General features: G+C 38.3%; 1 protein-coding gene across 4 annotated transcripts in view; it reads right to left on the bottom strand.

Moving 5' to 3' along the window:
- The window catches only part of ARNT (aryl hydrocarbon receptor nuclear translocator), a 49,684-nt gene extending 26,712 nt beyond the window's left edge, over positions 1 to 22,972 (bottom strand). For 2 of the 4 annotated variants that reach the window (XM_084865673.1, XM_084865674.1), the window contains exons 1-6: positions 22,778 to 22,971; positions 14,618 to 14,729; positions 11,520 to 11,564; positions 6,732 to 6,776; positions 2,535 to 2,579; positions 411 to 624 (exon numbers count right to left, since the gene is read on the bottom strand). In XM_084865673.1, the coding sequence (XP_084721799.1) occupies positions 411 to 624; positions 2,535 to 2,579; positions 6,732 to 6,776; positions 11,520 to 11,564; positions 14,618 to 14,729; positions 22,778 to 22,802 (486 nt within the window). In that variant the 5' untranslated portion in view covers positions 22,803 to 22,971. Of the gene's footprint in view, positions 1 to 410; positions 625 to 2,534; positions 2,580 to 6,731; positions 6,777 to 11,519; positions 11,565 to 14,617; positions 14,730 to 22,777 lie in introns of all 4 variants that reach the window. The other 2 variants (XM_084865675.1, XM_084865676.1) reach the window with 1 other exon arrangement.
- Positions 22,973 to 24,704: the final 1,732 nt, after the last annotated feature.

Below are 24,704 nucleotides of genomic sequence, written 5' to 3'. Positions count from 1 at the left end.
TCAGGAATAAAAAATAAATTTCTTCCATCTTCTATAACTCTAAAGCCAAGGCAGATGACTGGCTATAGAGACATAGTCATCACTTCTCCTGGTGATTCCGCTGTTCTTCTACTTTATAAGCTGTATTTATGAATGAAGTTTTATTATAAAATACTTTTAAGCTTGCTAAATAGTTTTCACAAGTCATCTCTACTTCTCTCTGTTCCAATGCTAATATGTTATAGCCAGGAATCAAAACTCAATTTTCCCATGGTCCAAATTTTTCCTTAAGAGCTGAATTTTTGTCCTTTAAAAAATCTACAGATTCAGCTTTACTATGACACCCTCTATTCAGGATTATGGTCTTCTACCCCAAAGATAAAAACTTTCAAGAGTTTCTAGATTCTCTCAGAGTTATACATCCCAGAGACCTGATCAGTGAGGAAAGACGGCTTGTAGGTGCCATCAGTGGATGTGTTGCCAGTTCCTCGTAAGGACTTCATGTGAGAAACCGCCATGCGTAAGATGGTTAGCTTGTCTGGTTTTCGAGCCAGGGCACTACAGGTGGGTACCATGTCTGACAGTTCTGTGATGTAGGCTGTCATCTTGTTCCGTCGCCGTCGTTCAATTTCACTATGATTTTCCCTGCACAGAAAGAGAGGAGAAGTCCCATCCAGGTGGTCAATTCTGAACATTTGGGAGCAGGGAGAATGATATGAACACCAAGTGTGCTGCTGGAGAAATGTGGTATTTAGATTCAGGGATGCTTAAGTCTCAGAAGTTAGAGTAAGGTCTGCCAACCTTCTCATGCAGAGCAAGCATGGAATAGAAACTAACAAGGGGAACAGAGAATAAGCAGATACCAGCAATTCTATTTCCTGGAAATGTCGTCATCTATGTAAATTACCACTCCCTCAGAACAAAACAAAAAAATATGTTTTAAGATAAGAGAGTCTTAGATACTTAAAAGCTGAAAACATAAAATTACTACTTTTTCCCAACACAAGTATATTGCTCAACAACTGATACAAGAATTGATAGTATAGATACTGTTGGTCTATAAAATATTGTTTATTCTAAGCTTCCCTCTCATTCTCAACTCTAGAAGACAATTAAAATTTTTGAAATTCTATTTGTACAAAGTCCTCCCTTCTCTATCTTGGTGTGGTGCCAGTGCCTGAGTTCAAGAGACTGTAAGATACCATCTACTAATGATTCCTTATGGGGTCCCCAGATTGGGACAAAGTGAATCGGAGAGTAGGAGTGGAGTAGGGAGGAGGGTGAAAAGGCCTTTATAAATAGACATTTTGTATTTCATCAGTGTAAGGAGATTACATCTCTAATACTGACATCCTCAAAATTAAGACGGAATATTATCATTAAAAGAAATAATCCAGTACTCTCAAATTGGATTTTTGCAAAGCCCAATAGTCCTCAGTGTTTTCATGGGGATGCCTCAAAGAGAGAACCAAAGAACATGCTGCATTTTTGCTACCCGGGAAGCTTTATTTACTTCTATTTTATTTACTTCTATTACCACATAAGGATTCTATTTGAGCAAAAGTTCTCTGTCAAAACAAAAAGAAAAAATATAGAACTAATCTAACATAAATCTCTTTTTTTATGGGAAGAGCAAACTAAGGTCAAGCAGTTTAATTAGATGACTGTTCCAAGGACTGCCTTCATACCAATGAATGCAAAGCTCTTCCCACCATACCATGCAAATCAGTTTTCAGAAGGGTGAGTTAGTAGGAGGCATGAGTTGAAATGGCAGTAAAATAAGCTTGTGACACAGCTGAAAGAGGTAATAACATATAAAAGGAGAGGAAAGTAGTAGATTAGGTGTTTGGATCAACAAGCTATCTCCTACTGAGTGTCCCAAATCGGGGACCAGAAACAGGAAAAAAGAGAAAAGGTCTCACCATAGAGGTCCAGAAATAGGGAAATTCTGCTCTCAAACTTAAAGCACCTATCTCCCTATAATCTGATAGTTTCCTGACAATGAAGTCCAGAAGGTTGATCTTTTAAAGAGTCACAACAAGGCTGCTGAGAATTTTCTGGGAAACCACAAAAGATTCAACCACTGGAGCAACACCAGAACTGCTGTGACATGGTAATCTAGGTGTGAGACTACACGGAAAAATAAGAGAGGTGTGAAGTAAAAGATGAGGCCTAAAGGCCATGAACTAATTGCAAACACAGGTATGTTTATTAACTTTCTGATAAAAGAGTCCCTTCAGGAGCACCAACTGGCACAGCTGCAATGTTCCTAAAAGCTTTTTGTTCTGAAATTTAGTGCTGAGATGAAGAGGAAAAGAGAAAACCATAAACTAATAGCAGTTTTTTAAATTCCTAAGTCCCTCAACTCACCACTCAATTTCTGATGGAGGAAGCCAAAGTTCCTATTACTCACAAACTTCTAAAAGATATTGTCTCCTCTTGCCACAGATAAGGAAAAACACAAAGAGAAAGGGGAAGAAAAGAGCAGAGTAAGAAAAAGGAGAAAAAAAGCAGCATTATCTGCTTTATCATGCTAAAAGATACTGTTCTCCTACCTGGCGAGTCTCTCTTTATCCGCAGAGCTCTGCTCATCATCCGACCTAAAAACAGAATTAATGAACTAAGCTAAAATGTAAATAAAAAGAAAAATGGTAGGAAGGAAGGAAGGAAAAGAAAGGAAAGAGAGGGAAAAGGAAATAGAATAAAATATATTCAGAGAGCAGAGGAAAAATGGAAATATGGATAGGAACCCTGCCTGTAAATCTACAAAGCCATCTGTTAGAATAAAGAAAAAGTAACTTACAGTACAAAGGTCAAGGCAAATATTTATTATAAATTAACATAATGTGAACACAGAAAGCATTTTGCCAATTAATCTCTATGGAAACCAAGTATATACAGCTTGAAAAAGAACCAAACCAGGGCATAGCATTCTCACACGGTGTCCCAATCTGTAAAGAAAATTGTGTCTAAACTAGAAGCCCAAGGCACGAAGATTCCTTTCCCTGGCTGCCACACCGCCTTCGCTCTGGTCCGATCTGCCTTTTCCCCTCCCCACGCTGCCCAGAGGCCCAGAGCGGCTGGGGGTGGTGCAGGACGCCTGCGTCATCACCATCCTGATGATACAAGCGTCCCGCCCTGCCCGCTCAGTGTCTTTGTATGCAAATTAACCCGCCATTTTGTTGGGTTAAGTTACATACTCACTCCTGATTGCTGGTGTTACTCTTATTAGGTAGATAATCAAGGAGGAAATCATTATAACTGTCAAATAAGTGATCCCAGATAAAATCTCTCTATAACACATAGGCACATATACATGTATTCAGACAGAATATTGAACCAGGTTTTACTGGAAAAGTATGTAAGTTAAACTAAGAGCTAGGTTTCTGGCATTTCCCATATCACTGATTTGATCCTGAGGTAGTAAATTTACAATGGAGGAAGCCAAAGTTCTCTTATTAGGTAGATAATCAAGGAGGAAATCATTATAACTGTCAAATAAGTGATCCCAGATAAAATCTCTCTATAACACATAGGCACATATACATGTATTCAGACAGAATATTGAACCAGGTTTTACTGGAAAAGTATGTAAGTTAAACTAAGAGCTAGGTTTCTGGCATTTCCCATATCACTGATTTGATCCTGAGGTAGTAAATTTCTCTTCAGCCACTCTCCTGCTTCTCTGAATGAGGCCTGGTGGATCCCCAGTACCAACTCTCCCTCCCTAGGAAGGGACTACAAAAGATTACTGCTAAATCTGTGGGAAAACTGAAGTACTATAAGGATTGGTGGCAACTGAAAAAACACCAAGTTGTGCTCAGTGGTAGAGCATCAGTCTGCGGACTGAAGGGTCCCAGGTTCGATTCCGGTCAAGGGCATGTACATTGGTTGCGGGCACATCCCCGGTAGGGGGTGTGCAGGAGGCGGCTGGTCGGTATTTCTCTCTCATCGACGTTTTTAGCTATCTCTCTCCCTTCCTCTCTGTAAAAAAATCAATAAAATATATTTTTTTAAAAAAACAAAAAAAAACAGCCAAAACCGGTTTGGCTCAGTGGTGGAGCGTCGGTCTGGGGACTGAAAGGTTCCAGGTTCAATTCCGGTCAAGGGCATGTACATTGGTTGCGGGCACATACCCAGTAGGGGGTGTGCAAGAGGCAGCTGGTTGATGTTTCTCTCTCGTCGACGTTTCTAGCTCTCTATCTCTCTCCCTTCCTCTCTGTAAAAAATCAATAAAAAAAAAAAAAAAAAACCAAACATCAAGTTGTTGTTTTTTTTTATCAGTAATCAATTCTAATACACAAACACATATACACAAACATGTGTAAATAAATTAAGAAGCCCCAAATAAAATGTCTAAGTTTGACATGTTAACAGATTATTTAAAATGACAAGCACAGCCCTGACTAGTTTGGCTCAGTGGATAGAGCATCGGCCTTCGGACTAAAGGGTCCCCAGATTCTGGTCAAAAGCACATGCCTGGGTTTCGGGCTTGATCCCCAGTGGGGGGCATGTAGGAAGCAGCCAATTAATTATTCTCTCTCATCACTGATGTTTCTGTCTCTCCCTCTCCTTTCTCTCTGAAATCAATTTAAAAAAAAAAATTAAAAATGACAAGCACACGTTATCAATGTATGATTTTACCAATATATGACAAAGTTTCTATAAAACAGCCAGTAGGAAAATAGAAACTCCAAATAACAAAATAACTATGAGAAATTTTGCGTATGTGAAAATTTATACTAATGAGCAGAGAAAGAGAACTGAGTTATGTTACATAGCTTAAAGTTTCCAGTTATTATAGTTCCTTAAACTACAAATCATTTATTTAAAGTTGAGAAAAGTCATACATTTTCAGATTTTGAAGAACCTCTACTAAATTCCTAAGGAGGATATGAGGTGAATTAACTTAATAAATTATATCTTAGAAGAATAATCTGTGTTGTTTGAAAGAAAATTAAAATATCTAAAATTCCTATTATTACTGCTCCCTACTACTATAGACCCATAACCCCTTGTCCAGTTTAATATTGCTGAATGAAATATATAAATATATAAATATTTCCCTTATACAGGGTAAATAAGATTAAAATAGTTAAAGTCATGTTGTTGTTGTTTTAAATATATTTTATTGATTTTTTTTACAGAGAGGAAGGGAGATAAGAGTTAGAAACATCAATGAGAGAGAAACATCAATCAGCCATTTTCTGCACACCCCCTACTGGGGATGTGCCTGCAACCAAGGTACATGCCCTTGACCAGAATTGAACCTGGGACCCTTGAGTCTACAGGCAGAAGCTTTATCCAATGAGCCAAACCGGTTTTGGCGATCAAGTCAGGTTTTCATTATCTTTTTGGAATTTCAGTCAAGAGACTGTGAACCTATATCACTACTCGTTGATGGCTTAACTTTCTAATGTAGCTTGAAAAACTATTACCTAAATATCTATGATTAACTTTTCATTTTAGAGATGGTTTACATCCAAAAGCATTTACAAGTGTCTATTTTGATAAATTCTTCAAAAACCTCTTAAATTTACTCTTCTATTGCCTTTGCTACCACCTGGCCCTCATGATTTTATAGCTACCTTCTTATATCAATAGCCTCCTAGCTATCTCCCTGACTTTAGTGCTTCTTCTATCAAACTACAAATATAGAAAAATCACATATGTATTTTATATAGCATCCTCTCATTCAAAGCCTATGATAGCATCTTACTGCTTCAGAGAAGTTTTAATCTACTCTGATATTTCTTAGCCCTTTACATCAGTGATTCTGAAAGTATGGTCCCCAGACCAGCAGCATCAGCAAAAAATTAAGTACTAAGTGTGCAGTTAAGCACTGGATTTTGAATTACTCATTTTCCTGAGGTTGCTATAACTCTATTTTTAAAAAATAATTCACTACTTAATAATATACAGATAAACTTTCTAAATATAAAACCAATAAGTTGAAAAGGATTTATTATTTAATAAAAAACAAAGTGTTTTTCATCTCAATGAGTAATTTAAACAAATTTATTTCAATCAAAACTCATCACTACAAAAACTGTTTATCTGCTCTCATTTATAAAAGATAAAACTGCCGCCCTGGCCAGTTCTCCCAGTGGTTAGAACGTTGGCCTGTGGACCCTGTCCCTCCCACCTTCCACTCTGTCTAAAAATCAATAGAGAAAATATTCTCAGGTGAGCATTAAAAAAAAAAAAAAAAAAGATCTGCTCTAGCCAGTGGCTCAGTTGACTGGAGCACTGTCTGGTACACCACAAAGTTGTGGGTTCAATTTCTGGTCAGGGCACATACCAAAGTTGAGGGTTTGATCCTGTCAGACGTGTGGGAGGCAACCAATTAATATTTCTTTCTCATGTTGATGTTTCTCTCTCTCTCTTCCTTTCCATCTCTAAAAATCAATAAAAACATCATCACATGAAGATTTTTTTTTAATATATATATATTTTAATTGATTTCAGAGGGGAAGGGAGAGAGAGATAGAAACATCAATGATGAGAGAGAATCACTGATCGGCTACCTCCTGCACGTCCCCTACTGGGGGAGATGGAGCTTTCAATCCAGGCATGTGCCCTTGGCCGGAATCGAACCTGGGACCCTTTAGTCCACAGGCCAATGTTCTATCCACTGAGCCAAACTGGCTGGGGCCACATGAAGATTTTCTTTAAAAAATACAGTGTAAAATATATACCATTAGTTTAAAGTCATAGTGAGAAGACATGTTACCCATGTTCTACTGTATTACCTGGCAAATCGTTCCTTATCGTTAGACATCTGATCGTCATCACACCTGAAGGAGAAAAAAAATAATTTGTTCAAAGAATTACACTTATGTTCATTTCACTCTGAAATGAAAACTAGAAAAGAGTAAAAATATTCAATGGGGAAAAAGCCAATGGAAAAGCACCATAAACCCAGAGATAATAACAATATTCCATAGAACTTTGTAAATCCCATACTTATCAGGCACTCAAAGAAGAAAAAAGATAGGTACAAAGATAATATCTTTTTTTTTTTTTTTTTTTGATTTTGTACAGAGAGGAAGAGAGAGAGATAGAGTTAGAAACATCGATGAGAGAGAGGCATCGATCAGCTGCCTCTTGCACACCCCCCACTGGGGATATGCCCGAAACCAAGGTACATGCCCTTGACAGGAATCGAACCCGGGACCCTTCAGTCTCCAAGCCGACGCTCTATCCACTGAGCCAAACCGGTTTTGGCAAAGAAAATATCTTAAGAGAAGGGCTGAATTCCCTGTCAGCATCCCTCTAAAGTTAGGGATAGTTGTTTTCATGTGTGTGTTTTTAATTATGGCAAAAAGACCCACATAATATACAACTACCATCTTAACTATTTTTTTAAGTGTACAGTTCAGTAATGTTAACTATATTCACAATGTTGTGCAAAAGATCTCTGGAATTTTTTCATCTTTCAAATCTGAAATCATATCCACTGAACACCATCTTTCCATTTCAACCCCCCACACCACCACCAGTTCCTGGTGACCATAATTTTACTTTGTTTTTCTATTTTGACTACTTTAGATACCTCATATAAGTAGAATCATAGAGTACAGCTATCCCTTGAACAATGCAAATTTGAACTGGTGGGCCCACGTATACGCAGTTAAGTGAATCCATTCAGTTTGCACCTGCATTGTTCAAGAGTCAACTGTCATTTTCAATCCACATATACAGAGGGTGAATTTGAACTACAATTTTTTATTGTGCCAACAGTTGGCGCTCCAACCTCTGAGCTGTTCAAGGGTCAAATGTATTTGTCTTATTTTGCTTATTTCACTTAGTAGAATGTCCTCAATGTTCACCCATGTAGTAGTAAGTGACAGGACTCTCTTCTTTTTATAAGGCTGATAACCATTTTTCTTTATCACATTTTCTTTATCAAGTAATCTATCAATGGTTATATGGGTCACTTCCACTTCTTGGCTACTATGAATAATAGGGCAATGAACATGAATGTGCAAATGTGTCTCCAATATCCTGCTTTCAATTTTTTTTGGATATATAATCAGAAGTGGGACTGCTGAATCATGTGGTAATTCTGTTTTTAATTTTTTGAGGAATCTCCATACTATTTTCCATAGTGGTTGCATCATTTTATATTCCTAGAAAACATCTATAAGATAGTTTTTAAGAGCCCTGGCCTGTTTGGCTCAGTGGATAGAGCATGGGCCTGTGGACTAAAAATAAGGTCCTGGATTCAATTGAGGTAAAGGGCATGTACCTTAATTGTGGGCACATCCCCAGTAGGAGGTGTGCCAGGAGGCAGCTGATCGATGTTTCTGGCTTTCTATCCCTCTCCCTCTCTGTAAAAAATCAATAAAATACATATATATATTTTTTTAAAAAAAGTTTTTAAGAATGACAAGATTTTGTACAGCCAGTGTTGCTTAATGGTTGAGCATCGACCTATGAATCAGGAAATCCCAGTTCAATTTCCAGTCAGGGTACATACTCATATTACGGGGCTCAATCCCTGGTGGGGGGCTTAGAGAAGGCAGCCGATCAATGATTCTCTGATGTTTCTCTCTCTCCTTCTTTCCTCTCTCTAAAACCAATAAAAAATATTTTTAAAAAAGAATGTCAAGGCTTTGAAACTCTAGGACAATGTCAGTTACTAGTATTAACTAGAATAGTGCTTCTCAAACTTGAATGCATGTACATACAGAGATGGGCAAAAGCAGGTTTACAGATGTGAGTTGTGTGCAACACAGAAGTTATTCTTGCATTATTATTAACCTACTTTTCTCCAGACCAGTATTTTCAATTTTGGAAAGAAAAAGGCAGGCTGCTTTGGCTGGTGTGGTTCAGTTGGTTGGGCATCGTCCCACATGCCCTGAAAGGTTGCCAGTTCCATTCCCAGTCAACACACATGCCCAGGTTGCCAGCTTAATCCCCAGGGGAAGAGGGAGATGTAGGAGGCAGCTGATCAGTGATTCTTTCTCTCTTCCTCTCTAAAAATCAATTAAAAATCTTTTTTTTTAAGAAAAGAGGGTAGAATATGGATGACGAGGGCTAAGAATGTCCTCTTGAGAAGCGAACAGTATGTGAAAGCCTGGATTGTCTAAATCACGGTAAGAGGTAGGTACTGTGAGTGTAGAAGTTTAGCAATAAGGAAAGACACTGTTCTGTGAAGACATGATGTAAACCACTAAATCTGATATAATGAAAATAGCAAAGAGGCTAGATTTCATGCCAAGTCAAGCCATGCCTCAGTGATTATGTGGCATACGTTTATTTTATCTCAGCTCCTCAGATGCACAGGATCACTGATGACTCAAAAACTTGTACACAGAGAAATATCTTGATACTGATTTTATAGATTACTGATAAAAGGTAAAGTCATTTTCTAAAGGATATTCAGCAAATATGATGTCCTCATCTGGCAATAAGTGCTTAAGGCCACAGGCCCTGTTCATCTTTAGGAAGATCAAAAAGCTGCTGAGAGTAAAACAAAATGTGGAGTTACCTTTAACAAGTTAACATTAGGACATCAGTGTGTGGGGATTTGGTTACTTATCATCTCCACCAGAGGGTGTGTGGGCCCTGGGAAAGAATGTACGTCATTAGCTTTCCCTTAGAGGTTTAATAAAATGAAGGGAGAAGATAAAACTTACTTGTTCAAATAAGAGCAAGGAATTGCCTAGACATCAATAACATTTAACACTACTTTTTCTGACTTCCTGCAGTGTAGACAAGGAATACCTGGCTAAATATAATTAGCATTTTTTTATTGAGAACAGATTGATAGCTGTCAGAGAGGAAAGCAGTTGGAGGCTGGATGAAAAAGGAGAAGGGATTAAGCAAAGGAAAAAAAATACTCATAGATTCAGACAACAATATGGTGCTTACCAGAGGGGAAGGCGGTTGGGGAGTAGAAGAGGGTAAAAGGGGATAGATAAATGGTGATGGAAAGAGACTTCACTTGAGGTAGTGAAAACACAATATAATATACAGATGATGTATTATAGAATTGTATACCTGAAACCTATATAATTTTGTTAATGTCACCCTAATAAATTAAATTAAAAATAAATAAAATTAGCATTTTCAGAAATGTAATAATGTTTAATTGTAAAAATATTGATAGTGCCAATGTACACTAGGCCTTAGAGATGTTTACCAAATAATAAAAAAATTAAAAAAAGAAAAAGAAAAAAGGCAGGTTGTAGTTAAAGTTATCCTTCTTTCTTTGACTCTTACTGCTTTCCTTACAAAGCCAAGTAATTGATCTCTATAAGAATATTTCCCATTTCTGAAAGAACTCCATCAATATACTGAAAAGTCCATTTTCAGTGCTTCAACAGAGTCAACAATCAAAAATACAAATTCCAATTCCTGTTCTACAGGAGAAGTGAATGGGTTTCAGAGAATGACCCACCAACAAATCACACCCCTTACTATCTACTCCCTTGTGTGGGCCCCTCCACATTGACTCACATGTAGACATCTGACTTGCCTTGTCCAATGAAATGTTAAATATGTCAAAACAGAGCAGAGGCTTGATAAGCATTTAGTTATCATAAGGTATGATAAATCCTACAATGCAAAGGATAAGGACTTACCTTCTGGATTATAGTCATCACCATGTATAGAAACTCAGCCTGACCTACCAGCCTTCTTAAGAATAAAAGCTAAATTTTTTTGTTAATTTATTTTCAAATGTCACTACTGCTAGTACTCCTAACCTGCCCCTTATCCTTTTTTTAAGAGAAAAATAAAAATTTGTAAAGCTTGTGATCCTTTTGGGCAAATTTTGAAGATCTCAAATAACTTTATATCAAACCATTGATCAATAAACAGCTACTAATGGGGGGGGGGGGAATAAAAGACCACAAAGAGATATCTACCATGTCAGTTGAGTCAAGTTCCCAGCTGACCAGCCAACTGAACACAGTATTGTGAGTCTAAGAAAGATTAGCATAATAACTATCCACCTACCCCAGTGGTCGGCAAACTCATTAGTCAACAGAGCCAAATATCAACAGTACAACGATTAAAATTTCTTTTGAGAGCCAAATTTTTAAAACTTAAACTTCTTCTAATGCCACTTCTTTAAAATAGACTCACCCAGGCCGTGGTGTTTTGTGGAAGAGCCACACTCAAGGGGCCAAAGAGCCCCATGTAGCTTGAGAGCCACAGTTTACCGACCACGGACCTAACCAATCTACAGAATTCTGAGAAATAAGAGATCATTGTTTTTAAGCCAAACACACAGCAATAGATAACACTGATGATCTTGTAAATTCTCTGCCCTCCCCTCAAAGAGCTCCTTCCTTTGCAGCTATTAAAAGCTTGAAAATTTCATGGAATACAATATAAAAAACAAACTTAGTTCTAGGATGAAGCATTCTCCTTAGGTCTAAAGATAAAAAAAAAGAAAGAAAGAAAGAAAGAAAGAAAGAAAGAAAGAAAGAAAGAAAGAAAGAAAGAAAGAAAGAAAGAAAGAAAGATAAAGATCATGAACTAATTTTTAATATCAGAAATCTAGAGAAAGTTTTTCAAAATCTTACCTCAAAAATTTACTGTTGCCTTCTCCATCATCATCAAAATCCAACCTAGGAAAAGCCAACAATAAATAGTATAAGCCTACTGACAATATAGAACATTAAGAAATTAAGAATTCTCAACCTACAAGCTTCTTGAACACCCACCCAAATGAAAGAAGGAAAGAAGTAGACAGAAGTAAAATAAAGCTATGTTACCTCTTCTTAGCTATACCAAACTGGACAAAGAAACTGGACAATCAAAAAAGAGTACCGCCCTCACTGGTTTGGCTGAGTGGATAGAGCATCAGCCGCAGAATGAAGGGTCAGATGTCCCTGTCAGGGCATATGCCAGGGTGTGGACTCGATCTCCGGTGTGGGGTGTGCTGGAGACAGCTAATACAATGACTCTCTCATCACTGCTGTTTCTCTCTCCCTCTCTCCCTTTTAAAAGAGTACCTACTGCTACCTTACATTCTCCCAGGGTAGCAGTCAACCTTTGCCAAGTTTTACATCTGAGTAATACAATCTCTACAAAAGGAGTAGAAACACACTAAAAAAAAAAATTATATGAATAATTCAAGTCCATTTCTCATTTTTATGGACTACTCTCAGCTGTGTTACCAGATTTCTGAAACATCTTTCAGAACAGTAATATTACATAAGACAGTGATTTAATACCTCAAAAGGTTAAATACTGCTTTTTCTAATAAACTTATAATTTATGCTACAGTCAAGACACTGACTGTACTAGATGAGGTGAAAACAAGAGACTGGACTTCAAGGGACTATTTGTATACACAAATACAAATATAAAGCAAATACAAGTAAGGAGCATAATCAATATGCTACTGTTGTTCAATGAAAGTACCAAAAGCAGAGGTGACTTTTATTTCAGGAAATTAGGAAAGATTACAGGTAACAAGGTAAAACCAATCTCCTATTAATCTCTGTATTCCATTAAACTTAAACATTATATTAGCACCTTAACCCAGTGATCTCTTGTATCTACACTAGTGTGACAAATTGGTATTATGGTCCTCTAGGTGGGTATATAAGTATGCAGCATCAATCCTGAAAGTGTTTGTCCCTCTTTGTCCCTACAGTCCCTAAATATCTGTCTACCAGGTGTACTGGTTAAAATGTGGATTTTGTGATCAAAGAAAACACGATAATTTCAAGAGAAACATCAAAAGTGCTTGGAGCCTGAAACCAAGGTATGTGCCCTTGACCAAAATCAAACCAGGGACCCTTTGGTCCCCAGGCCAATGCTCTATCCACTGGGCCAAACTGGCTAGGGCCAGTACTCCATTTTTATTTTATTTATTTATTTATTTTATATATTTTATTGATATTTTACAGAGAGGAGGAAGGGAGAGAGATAGAGAGCTAGAAACGTCGATGAGAGAGAAACATCAACCAGCTGCCTCCTGCACACCCCCTACCAGGGATGTGTCCGCAAGCAATGTACATGCCCTTGACCAGAATCGAACCTGGGACCTTTCAGTCCGCAGACCGATGCTCTACCACTGAGCCAAACCGGGTTCGGCGAGTACTCCATTTTTAAATATAATATACTGTAACTTAACTAAGCCCTTAATTTTGATATTCATATTGATTCTAAATTTTTGTGATTTTTTTTTTTTTATAGCCATAACACTGTATTTAAGAGGTGGACTCTAAAGCTAACCTCCCAAGTTTCACATCACAGATCTTCCCCTTACTTTAGAACCTTGGGTAGGTTACTTATCCACCCTATGCCTCGGTAAGTGAGTTAAAATGTGTAAAGCCCTTAGAGACATAACAAGTCTTAATATGTTACTCATGTTACCACCTTAGTCCAGGAATCACTCCTGCATTACTATTGATGAGCTAAAACTTAAAGACTAGCTATAATATTAACTACATAATTTTTAAAAAGGAAAAAGGAAATTTTAATGCCAAAAAATGGATAAAAATACTACCCATGCTTCTAGGCCTTTCTAAAGCAACCTCCTTTCTGAAGTCTTTCCCAATCTTTACCAACCAATGATGGCATTCCCATACTGTGAGACACAGCAGTCTACTTGTTTCTTTCTTAGCAAACTTGGCATATTTTACCTTGTGTTATATTTATGTATGTAATGATGATCCCTCTCAGTTGATTATGTACATAAGCATCTTAAAGGACTGTGTCTTATTTACCTCCATATCATACTAGCAATCAGTCTTATGCTAATCAGGTATTTCATAAATACTTTTGGAACTGAGTAGACTCTGCATTCAAAATCAAGAAACATATCAATCAGCCCTAGCTGGTTTGGCTCAGTGGATAGAGCGTTGGCCTGCACAATGAAGAGTCTGGGTTCCATCCCAGTCAAGGGCACATGCCCAGATAGCAGGCTCGATAACCCAGTAAGGAGTGTGAAGAATGCAGCCAATCGATGTTTCTATCTCTCTCCCTCTCTCTTTCTCTCTGAAATCAATAAAAAAAATTTTTTTTAAATAAACATGCCAATAACTTAGAGAAGAACTATTCTAGGGTTCAGAATTCTCTAAATTCATAAACGTAGACACCCTATCAAAAACATTTTGAAAATGCAAACACAAAGTTTAATGAAAGCAGTAAAAGTTTTCTCAGTAACATTCATAGTCCTTTACATTGCAGAAATTTTTGCTTTTAAAAAGACTTATAGGAATCTTAGACAAGCCCTGAATGGTTTTCTCAATGGTTAGCGTGTCATCTCAGAAACCAAAGGGTCGTGGAAAGGTTCCTGCCACCCTCTCTGAAAAGTAATGGAAAAAATATCCTCAGGTGAGGATTAAAAAATAATAGACACAACATCAATCTATATTTTTAAAATTCAGCCATGGGCCACATAGCTAAATGGTTAGAGTGTCAGCCCACAGACCTACGGGTGGCATGTACCTTGGTTGAGGGCACATCCCCAGTAGGAAGTGTGCAGGGGGCAGCTGATCGATGTTTCTAACTCTTTATCCCTCTCCCTTCCTCTCTGTAAAAGAATCAATAATATATATATATATTTTAATTATAAAATATTGAAGAAGAAAAAGTGTTCAGCTACTAAGTAAGTCAGGCTGGTTATTAGGAGAGACAGTCATGACACAATTTATCCCAAACGTACCCTGGTCGCCGCTTAATAGGCCTCTGTACAATGGCTCCTCCACCTTGAATCCCAGGCCCAGGGTTTCCAGTGGTCATGGCTGGACCCAGTGATGATACATCTGACGTCATTTCTATCAGTGAAAAGCAGAATACGCATTTTAAAAAGATGGTCCTTGCTCATAATCACTATCACCATCATGATCAAGTTGTCCAGAAGAAAGGCTCAAGTTATAGATAAAAATCACAGTAGTTTGCTAGGAAACACAAATATTCATGTCCAGATCTCTCTTCTTGAATTCTTATACTGGTAAAAGATTTCCCAGGTTGGAAGAGAAAGTACTATATATATTCTGCAGACTTCACTTTTAGAAACTTCTAATAGTTACATAATATTAATCTAAAATGTATACAAAAGCCAAAACCGGTGTGGCTCAATGGATAGAGCGTCAGCTTGGGGACTGAAGGGTCCCGGGTTCGATTCCGGTCAAGGGCATGTACCTTGGTTGCGGGCATATCCCCAGTAGGGGGTGTGCAAGAGGCAGCTGATCGATGACTCTCTCTCATTGATGTTTCTAACTATCTCTCTCCCTTCCTCTCTGTACAAAATCAATAAAATATTTTTTTTTAAAAAGAAAAGAAAAAAAGAGGAAGATCTTTAAAATAAATAAATAAATAAAATAAAATGTATACACAAATTAGATTATACGTTGTATTCATGCAAGAAATATATATAACTTAGCTCCTGATGGTGAATGGGGGAACTGAGGATGGGGGTTGGGGGGGGGGGGGGCTAGCTGCGGCAGCTGGGAATGAAGGCCCTGATCGCAGGACAGGCCTAGGGACTGTACAGTGCACAAATTTCATGCACCAAGCCTCTAGTTATATAATAAAAGATTCAATCCACCAAGAAGACACCTGGTGTATACACACCAAATAAAAGAGCTGAAAAATATGTTATATAAAAACTGACAGAACAGAAAGGATAAAATAATTATAGTTGGAGACTTCAACATGCCTCTCAGTAGTTGAGCATCGATCCATGGATCAAGAGGTCACTGGTTCAATTCCCAGTCAGGGCACATGCCTGGGTTTTGGGCTCTATTCCCAAGAGGGGGCATGCAGGAGGCAACAATCAGTGTTTCTCATTGATGTTTCTACCTCTTTCTCCTCTCTTCCTCTCCTTTCCTTTCTCACTAAAAATCAATAAAAACATATTTTTAAAAAACTGATGGAACAATTAGAGAGACAAATCAGCAAAGATATAGATCTCAACAACATTATGAAATTAATGTTTATAGAAACACTCCACTCAACAACACATACATGTTCTTTTCAAGTGTCCCCAGAACATATACCAGATAGACCACATTTTAAGCCATTAAATAAACATCAACGAATTTAAAAGATCTGAAGTCATAGATTATAGTTCTCCAACTCCAATGGAATCACACTAGACATCAGTATCAACAATTAAAAGGAAAGTCTCCATGCACACGGACACTACACACTTCTAAACAATAAATGAATCAAAGAGGAAGTCTCAAAGGAAATAAAAATACACTGAACTAAAATGCAAATGAAAATACAAGTTGGCAAAATCTGTGGCATACAGCAAAAGGTATACTCAGAGAAAATTTATAGCACTAAAATGCTTATGTCAGAAAAGAGGAAAAGTCAAATCAATCATCTAAGTTTCTAAAGAAGACATCAGACCTTCTTTAGACAAGTTATTCCTACAGATTTGTAAGCTAATAGCTCCTGACACTATCATAAATGTTTTGATGAATATCCTCGTGTATGCACTGATGTAACTGACAAATTTCTGAATGACTGGCTGGATCTAAAGGAGCCCATTCCCCTCCAAGAAGGTTATACCAATTAAGAGCCTAAGCAGTAACAAATTATCCATACCTCTACTAGCACTGGATTTTGGCAATTCTTCAAATTTTTACTAATTTATAGGTCTACTTTTCTATTTCATCCTGTAAATTTTAAATAGCTAATATAAATAACATTCCTAAGAAAAAGCAAAATATTCCCATTAAAAAAATAAAGTTCATACTTTTAGTAATAAGTTTACATAGATTCTAATAGTTAGGAGAATTTAGAGAAAGAAAAAATGACTCTGGCATGGTTTAAATTAAGGTCTGGCAGTCCCTACAGCAGAGAAGGTCCTCAATAGGAAGGAAAACCCAAAGGAAACAAGGCCGGCGGGCAGCCAGTCAGGAAGTTCCAAGAGAGGGAGGTCAAGCAGGGCCTCAAAAAAAGTAAAGGAGACAGTCCACATGGACAAAAAGGCATGAAGAACAAATAGCTGTGAAGAGCTGTAGGGAAACAGTCCTACAAAGAACCTAGAGAAAAAAATAAGATGTCAAGTGCTACCCAACTGTGAGAAGGCTTTGAATGCTTGATAAAATCTTAGATCTGATTTAACAACTGAAAGATATGCCATTAAGTCAGTGATAAGAAAAATTTAAAAGATTAATCTGATAGATTTAAAGTTTGAAGTAATAGAAGTAGGAAGATAAATTAGACTAATAAAAAATGAGGTGATAGCCCTAGCTGGTTTGGTTCAGTGGATAGAGCATCGTCCTGCAAACTGAAAAGTCCCAGGTTTGATTCCGGTCAAGGGCACATGCCCAGGTTGTAGGGTCGATCCTCAGTGGGGACTTGCAGGAGGCAGCCGATCCATGATTCTCTCTCATCATGGATGTTTCTCTCTCTCCCTCTTCCTTCCTCTCTGAGATCAATAAAAATTTAAAAATTAAAAAATGAGGTGATAAAAGCCTAAATTAGTATGATAGTGGGATGAAAAGGTAAAGGAACCTCTAAAATTATAAAACTATGCAACTTAATAAGGATAGTAGATTAAATGTATACATCTACTTTCTCTCTCCCACCCCCCAAATATATGCATAGATACATGAGAAAAACAGTTTTTTACAATATAAAACCACATGGATAGAAAAATGGGAGGAAGAAAGGAACAATAAATTTTTGGAAAATGGGGACAACTTCCTTGGTAGACCCACAAGAACTCACTCCTAAGCCAGTAAGGAAAAAAGCAGAAAACAAAATGCAATTTACATGGTAAAATCTCCCACAGTCTAGGAACTGGTGACTAAAGGGAGGGAGGGGGGGAAGGAGTGTGAGGGGTGCCAGAGGAATAAAAGCCAAAATTAAAAGGATTGGTTCAACATCTGTTTAAGCAGCAGGTAGATTCCCAGATCCTCTCCCTCCCTGGTTCCTTCTAGAAAAACTGTCCCTCCTTCACCCTGTCAAAAGAGTGACTGATTCTCTGGAGAATGTAAACCAGAGGTCCTCCAGTCTGGAGAACACTGAGCACAGAGGAAAGTGAGGGTCCAAACTGAAAACCAGGAAACTAACTGCAGTTATGTAAAATGATTGCTTCTCTTCTCCTAAGCTCCTGCCTCTTTCCTGTCCTCAGTTTCTTCTTTCTTGGTACTCTCTCCCACTGCTGAAGCACATCCTCTAGTTCCTGAAAAAGGGTGTAAGGGAGACCTTGGATGGATGGATGAAAATACCTTTCTTCTATTTCACTAATTGACAGTTTGCCTAGATAGGGAATTCTAAGTTGGAAAATAGTTTGCCTCAGAATTTTGAAGGCATTGCTTCATTGTCTTCTACTTTCCTGTGTGACCACTGAGAAGCAAGACCAAGATGATTCCTGAATCTTTTGAAATGACCCACTTTCTTTTTTTCTCTCTGGAGCTTGTAGGATGCTCTTTGCATATGATGCTGCAGTTTCATAATAATATGCCTTGATGTGGTTTGTTTTCATTCTATAGTCTGGCCCCTTCAGTTTGAAAACTGGAGTCACTTCAGGGACATTTAATTAAAACAAAAGTTTGGTTAAAAGATATAAAAATGGTTGTCACTGGGAAGGAACTGAGAGAAGGGAGTAGAAGACTGCTGTTTTTGCAACAAATCATGTAGAACAGTTAATATACACATGGATAATTATGATTAAAATAATTTTAGCCTAGCTGGTGTGGCTCAGTGGATAGAGCGTCAGCCTACGGACTCAAGGGTTCCAGGTTCGATTCCAGTCAAGGGCATACCTTGGTTGCGGGCACATCCCCAGTGGGAGCATGTAGGAGGCAGCTGATTGATATGTCTCTCTCATCAATGTTTCTAACTCTCCCTCTCCTTTCCTCTCTGTAAAAAATCAATAAAAATATTTTTAAGTACATAAATAAAATAATATAATTTTAGTCCTAGCTGCTGTGGCACAGTGAATAGAATGTTGACCTGTGGACTGAAGGGTCCTGGGTTTGATTCCCAATCAAGGCACATGACCGGGTTGTAGGCTCAATCGCCAGTAGGGATCATGCAGGAGGCAGCTGGGTGATTCTCTCTCATCATTGGTATTTCTATCTTTTTCTCCCTCTCCCTTCCTCTCTGAAGTCAATAAAAAATAATAATAATAATTTTAAACATTTAGATGTTTAAACATTTAAATATGGCTATTTTAAATATTATATGCAAAATATTTTATGCAAAAAAGATATGACAACTGAATACATAAAATACAAAACTGTGATCATCATAAAAGGTAAAGTTAAAAAGGGAAATATATATGAGGAAATATTGGTGAGAAGAAAAAAAAAAAGAGTATGTTAAAGATTATTCAACTAAAGATGTCTTTTAAATAAGAAAGCTTAGTTCAAATTTTACTAGTTTTTAAATTAACCCCAACATGTCATGGACTAAGTAAAATAACTTTTAAAAGGGTTTTGTTTCTTGAGTGTTGCAATTCAGTTTTTGAAGACAACTACAGTGGAAATTCCTATCGTTATTGCATTAAAAGATAGTGATCCACAGCAGAAAACCACAAAAAAACTTTCACAAAACAACATATTAGTTTCATCTGATGGGCTGATAGAAGGGTAGGATTGGAATTTGAAAAACCAAGCTGAGAGTCCACTATTTCAAAACAACAACAAAACTAGAGTTGAAAGAAAGCAGAAGTATTTACTTCTTAATTTCTAAGAAAATGGAGAAGATTCAGGTTGATGCCACAAATCTAATAGTATAAAAAGTATGCAGATTAAGGTTCTTTTTTCAAAAATGTTAATTATATTTCAATTAGTAAATTAGTAATTTTTCAAAAGTGTTTGTAATAGAATATAATACAAAGTATCTTGGCATCTTAATTTTACACTGTATAAATTGTTAATTGATGCTTTTAAAACTGTCATTTATGTAGGCAAAAATTATGTGAAAAGGAAATTTTTCCCTAAATGTCAGCCTTACAAACCCTAAAGTAATCTTTGATTTGCCTTCTACCACATTTTCCATCCACAATAAATGGTACTTAATGATAGCACACACAAAAAAAGAACTCTACTAAAGAGAATACCAGAATTAAGGGAGGAAAAACCTATATTCCTACAAACTCATTCATATCTTTGGTTTGTATTTGTAAATCAAATACCTACTCTCTTCCCTACCAGCACCTTAGTCAATCACACATGCAATTTTAAAAGTGTTCCTCAAAATTGTTAGTATTCTATGGACAAGAAAAATATAGCGTAAGACTTCATGGGCCATATCCACCCACTCCTATTTGCCAATGGAAATAGAATTAGTAAAAAAAAAATAATAGAATATAAAGAATTATCAATTCATGCAGAAAAAAAGCCATCATCATATTAGAACTATCGCTTCAGCATAACTTTTTTAAAATATATATTTTTATTGATTTCAGAGAAGAGATAGAAACATCAATGAGAGAATAATTGATTGGCTGCTTCCTGCACACCCCCTACTGGGGGATCGAGCCCACAACCCAGGCATCCAACTTTGACTGGAATCAAACCCGGGACCCTTCAGTCCACAGGCCGATGCTCTGTCCACTGAGCCAAACCAGCTAGGACCAGCATAATTCTTATTAGAGAGTGGAGTATAAACCATTTCTTACTATTTCTCTTGATCCAGCATCATGTTAAGACAGTGAAGATGCAAAGAAACAGGTCCCCTGCAAGATACTAAAGGGCCACCAAGAGTCCCTAAATCACACTCTAAGCACAATTAAAATGATCAAGCATTGTTATAAATGCTAAGGATTAACTTAAATGAAGCTTAGAGAGAACAGTTAATTAGTACAAAAGCCCTTTGCAGACATAAGTAAAGATAAGATAGAACATGAAGTGAAATAACCACCAACCAAAAAAAGTAGAAAAAACTCAAAGAAAAAGTATGATGTCGCTATTCCCTAAAATGGCTCTAAGAAAAGGTTTGACCATGTGACAAAGAATTCTGACCTGAAAACTATTTACTTTTTTTTCACTGAGCACAGTACATTTCCTCCCTGTGTCCCTCCATTCATGATCCTGATTTCCAAAAAAGCAACAGGTTATTAAAAGTCCACACTGCATCTATGATCTTTCTTTTGATATAAAGTAGCAAAAGAAATGAAGAAAAAAATACATTTTCTGATTTCATTATAATGTGCTGAACATGAGATCAATAACTTGGAAGAGTTCGAAGAATTTTTCAACATCAAAAAATAAATCTAAAAATTGCAGAAGTGGACTGTAAATGGGCAATCAACAAAATCAACTGTTTCATTAGCAAGGATTCGACACACATACAATATTTTTTGCTTACAGATTTAAGTTGATATTAATCAGCTAATAAAAATGTGGGTCAAGTGATTGTCATTCTGATTACTGTTAAAAAAAAATACACACACACACACCAAAATAAAGCAACCCCACCTACACTATGGGGGAGAGGGGGAATCCGGACATATGCACTGAACTTGTTTACCCAGGCAACGACTTAGTAACAGAAATGCTTTGCAACTTGACTAGGATTATATAAATATTTTGCAATGTGTTATCAATTTAAAATCTTGTTTCTTTACTCCCGAGTTAGGAATTAGGTTATTTTACGATAAGGCTATAATAATAGCATCTTTCCGATTTGATTCCATCACTAAGCACTTCCTACAATAGGATTTTATCTCCTTTTCCTCTAAAAAAAAAAAAAAAAAACCTTAAAAGATACTGACATGTGACAAAATAACTTAAGTAATCCTATTCCCAGAAACGTGGTAGGAAAGAGAAAATTTCAGTGATTCAACTATTAAAGCAAAACCTGGGTATTGCAAAATAATACTGACTTTACAGACACGAAAGAAACCCAATTTACACTGCAACGTGGGAACAGCACTGAATCCCTTCCACTTGTATTTTCAAGAAATCCATCCCCACCTGTTAAGTCTATTAGAGGCAGGGATTTCTAAGAAGGGATTTCATTTTGCAAGAAAATGGCCACGGTAAACTGGGGTCCCTAAAATGAAATACTTCCTATGGGCAAATAACTGTAATTCAGTGGAAAGAGGACCGGGACTAGGAATTTGATTTGTCTGAACCTGATGCACTACATACACCTCACTCCATCTCTTAGGACATGAATGGCTTCATTTGTGTGTGTGTGTGTGTGTCCAAGCTCCCTCTTTTGAAGAGATGTTTGAAAGATGATGGAACTTAACTTTCAAAAGGGGGAATGCTTCGACCCCTCACCTATCAGTATGTAAACGGGGGTTTCTGAATGCTTGCTGTTAAGATCTGCCCTGAACTCAAACCATTTCTCAAACCTCCGCAGCTGAAGAGGCGCCTCTCATACAGAAGCGCAGGTTTCAGAGCCCGTGGCGCAGCGGGGTGCGGTGGGGGGTAGGGGACAGCCCAGAGAAGCTGTGCGAACACATTCAGATAATTCCTAAATTTACATTAAATTAAACCTAAACGTCTGAAAGTACCCCTTCGGATAAACAGCAACGTGGTCCGGTGTTCAGGAGTCTAAACTACTTTTTAAAGTGAACTGAACCACTCTCCCCAGTTACTTGGCATCAAGCGGCGCCCGTGGGCACAGGGTGGGAAGGGGACACCAGCGCCAACAGAACTCGGGGTGCGGAGCCCCCCAACTCCCCGCCGGCCGCCTCCCTCCCCAACTCCGGTCTCCCCAAGTGAAGTCCTCAGGGTCAGGCCCCTCCCGCAGGTCAGTCCCATCCCCCACGGCCCCCTCCCGGCCCCCACGCGCCCCCGTGCCCTCAGCCCCCACCGCGGCCCCTCAGGCCAGGGTCCACCTTAGTTGCCAACCCCGTCAGCCCCTCCTCCCCCGGAGGAGCCCCGGTCCCCCGTCTCCTCACCGGGATTAGCAGTTGTAGCCGCCATGGCCGTAGGTGCCACCGCCGTCCCGCCACCCCCCTCCGGTGGGAGGAGCCACTGACACCGAGCGGGGCGGGAGGGGGGAGCAGGAGGGAAGAGCCACTCCCCGACGCGCACCCGACGGCCGCCACCGCTACCGCGGAACCCAAGATGGCGGCCACAACAACCCCCACCGTCCCCAGACCCGACGGCGGGGAGGCCCCGCCCACCTGGGGGCGGAGTCACCGCCAGGGCCCGCCTCCTCGGGGAAACTGGCCAATGGGAACGTCAAGTCGGCCACAGGCAGGGCTGGCCGCGGAACCAGCCGGTCCAGTGGAGGGAGGGAGGGCGAGGAAGGAGTCAGCTGTCTTCCTAATCCCACCTCTTGGGCGTCAGAGGTCAGCGATGAGAAACGTCAGTGAAAAACAATTTTACTAACATGCTTCGCTCGGTGGTGGATTCGCCCAGCTGGCCACTCTGCAGACGATTGGTTTTTGTGAAGTCCGCGCTAGACGCTCTAAATGCCTACATTTCATGTGGTGATCTGTAATAGTTTCTATAGTTTTTCCCCTTTTAAAGACATTTGTCCCTGGTGAAAAAAATCAGTAACTAATTTTCAAATGTCTGCTAGAGTACTGGTCAGTGCAGGAGGATCTGGGCACTCACGGTGTAATAAGGGAGATGCCGAAAGTCAAAAAACAGAAGGAAAGAAGGTGTTTTGACTGAGGGGGGAGAACTTTCTTTGGTCAAAGATAGGGATACAGTGACGGGATTTTAGTAGGGAAGTGATAAAATGAGGACTGCACAGATTTATTTTCTAACAGGAAACGTGGAGTACTTTGGGCCAGACACTGACTAAAACTGCTTTATATGTATTTATTCACTTAACACTCCCAACAAAACTGTGAGGTCTATTCTATTACTGTATTATTTCCATTTTGGAGATAATGAAACAGCAGCAAAGCAGGTTGCAGGCAAGATCCCCAGTGTGGGGCGTGCAGGAGGTAGTTGATCAATATTTTCTCATCCTTGATGCTTCTCTCTCTCTCCCCCTCTCCCTTCCTCTCTGAAATTAATAAAAATATGTATTTTTTAAAATTACTTCAAACAACTTGAACTTTAAACAACAAATAACTTTTTGTAAAAGTATGTTCTAAATATTGCACAAAACATATTTATACTAAAAAAAAAAAGTATCTTTTATCTGGAAACCCTACTCCTGGCAGCTAAAATTATAAAGAACACTGATCCAGGTTATTTTGGGAAGATGAGAGACTAGAAGCAGGAAATCCACTTGGGTAAATAGCTACTGCAAAAATTCAGGGGAGGAATTTCAAGGACTAGACACAAGTCAACGATACTGAAAAGGAAATGATTGCCATAAATGCTATTGTGACAATACCAACAAGGCCTTCTATGTAATTGTATATGGAATAAAAGAAAGCTGTGATATCCAAGAAAGCTTTTGGATGATATCAATAACAAGATGCTAACTAGAAGTTCAGATTTGTTCAGTTGGTGGGACAGCCAAGCAAAAATGCTTATTCATCATATAAAATTGTAGGGCATCTGCCCAAGAGAGGGACCTAGTCTAAACAGTGCATCATTTGCAAGAGACTAGTAGTTGCAGAGAATGAAATCACCAAAGTTAAAGGAAATAAGAAAAAGGACACAAAGGATGCCTCAAAAATACTTGTTTCAGGTTAAGGAAGAAGGGAGAGGCAACCTGGAAAGAGCAGGGCAGGAGAAGCCAAAGGAGTTTCAAGATAAAAGAGTTTAAGCAATAGCACCATATGTTCAGAGAAGAGAACAGCAAATCAAAGGAGAGTAAGGGAGGAGAAACCATAGTTCCAGTGAGTGATAAGTGAATAGCTAGTGAGTAAATAGAGGCAGGTAGATAGCATACACCACTCTTTCAAGAAATACGGC

The sequence above is a fragment of the Pipistrellus hanaki genome (genome assembly GCF_964339955.1).
Source record: "Pipistrellus hanaki genome assembly, chromosome: 18".
Classification (NCBI taxonomy): domain Eukaryota; kingdom Metazoa; phylum Chordata; class Mammalia; order Chiroptera; family Vespertilionidae; genus Pipistrellus; species Pipistrellus hanaki.
Note: the sequence above shows the minus strand (reverse complement) of the source record. Positions and strands in the feature narration are given on the sequence as shown.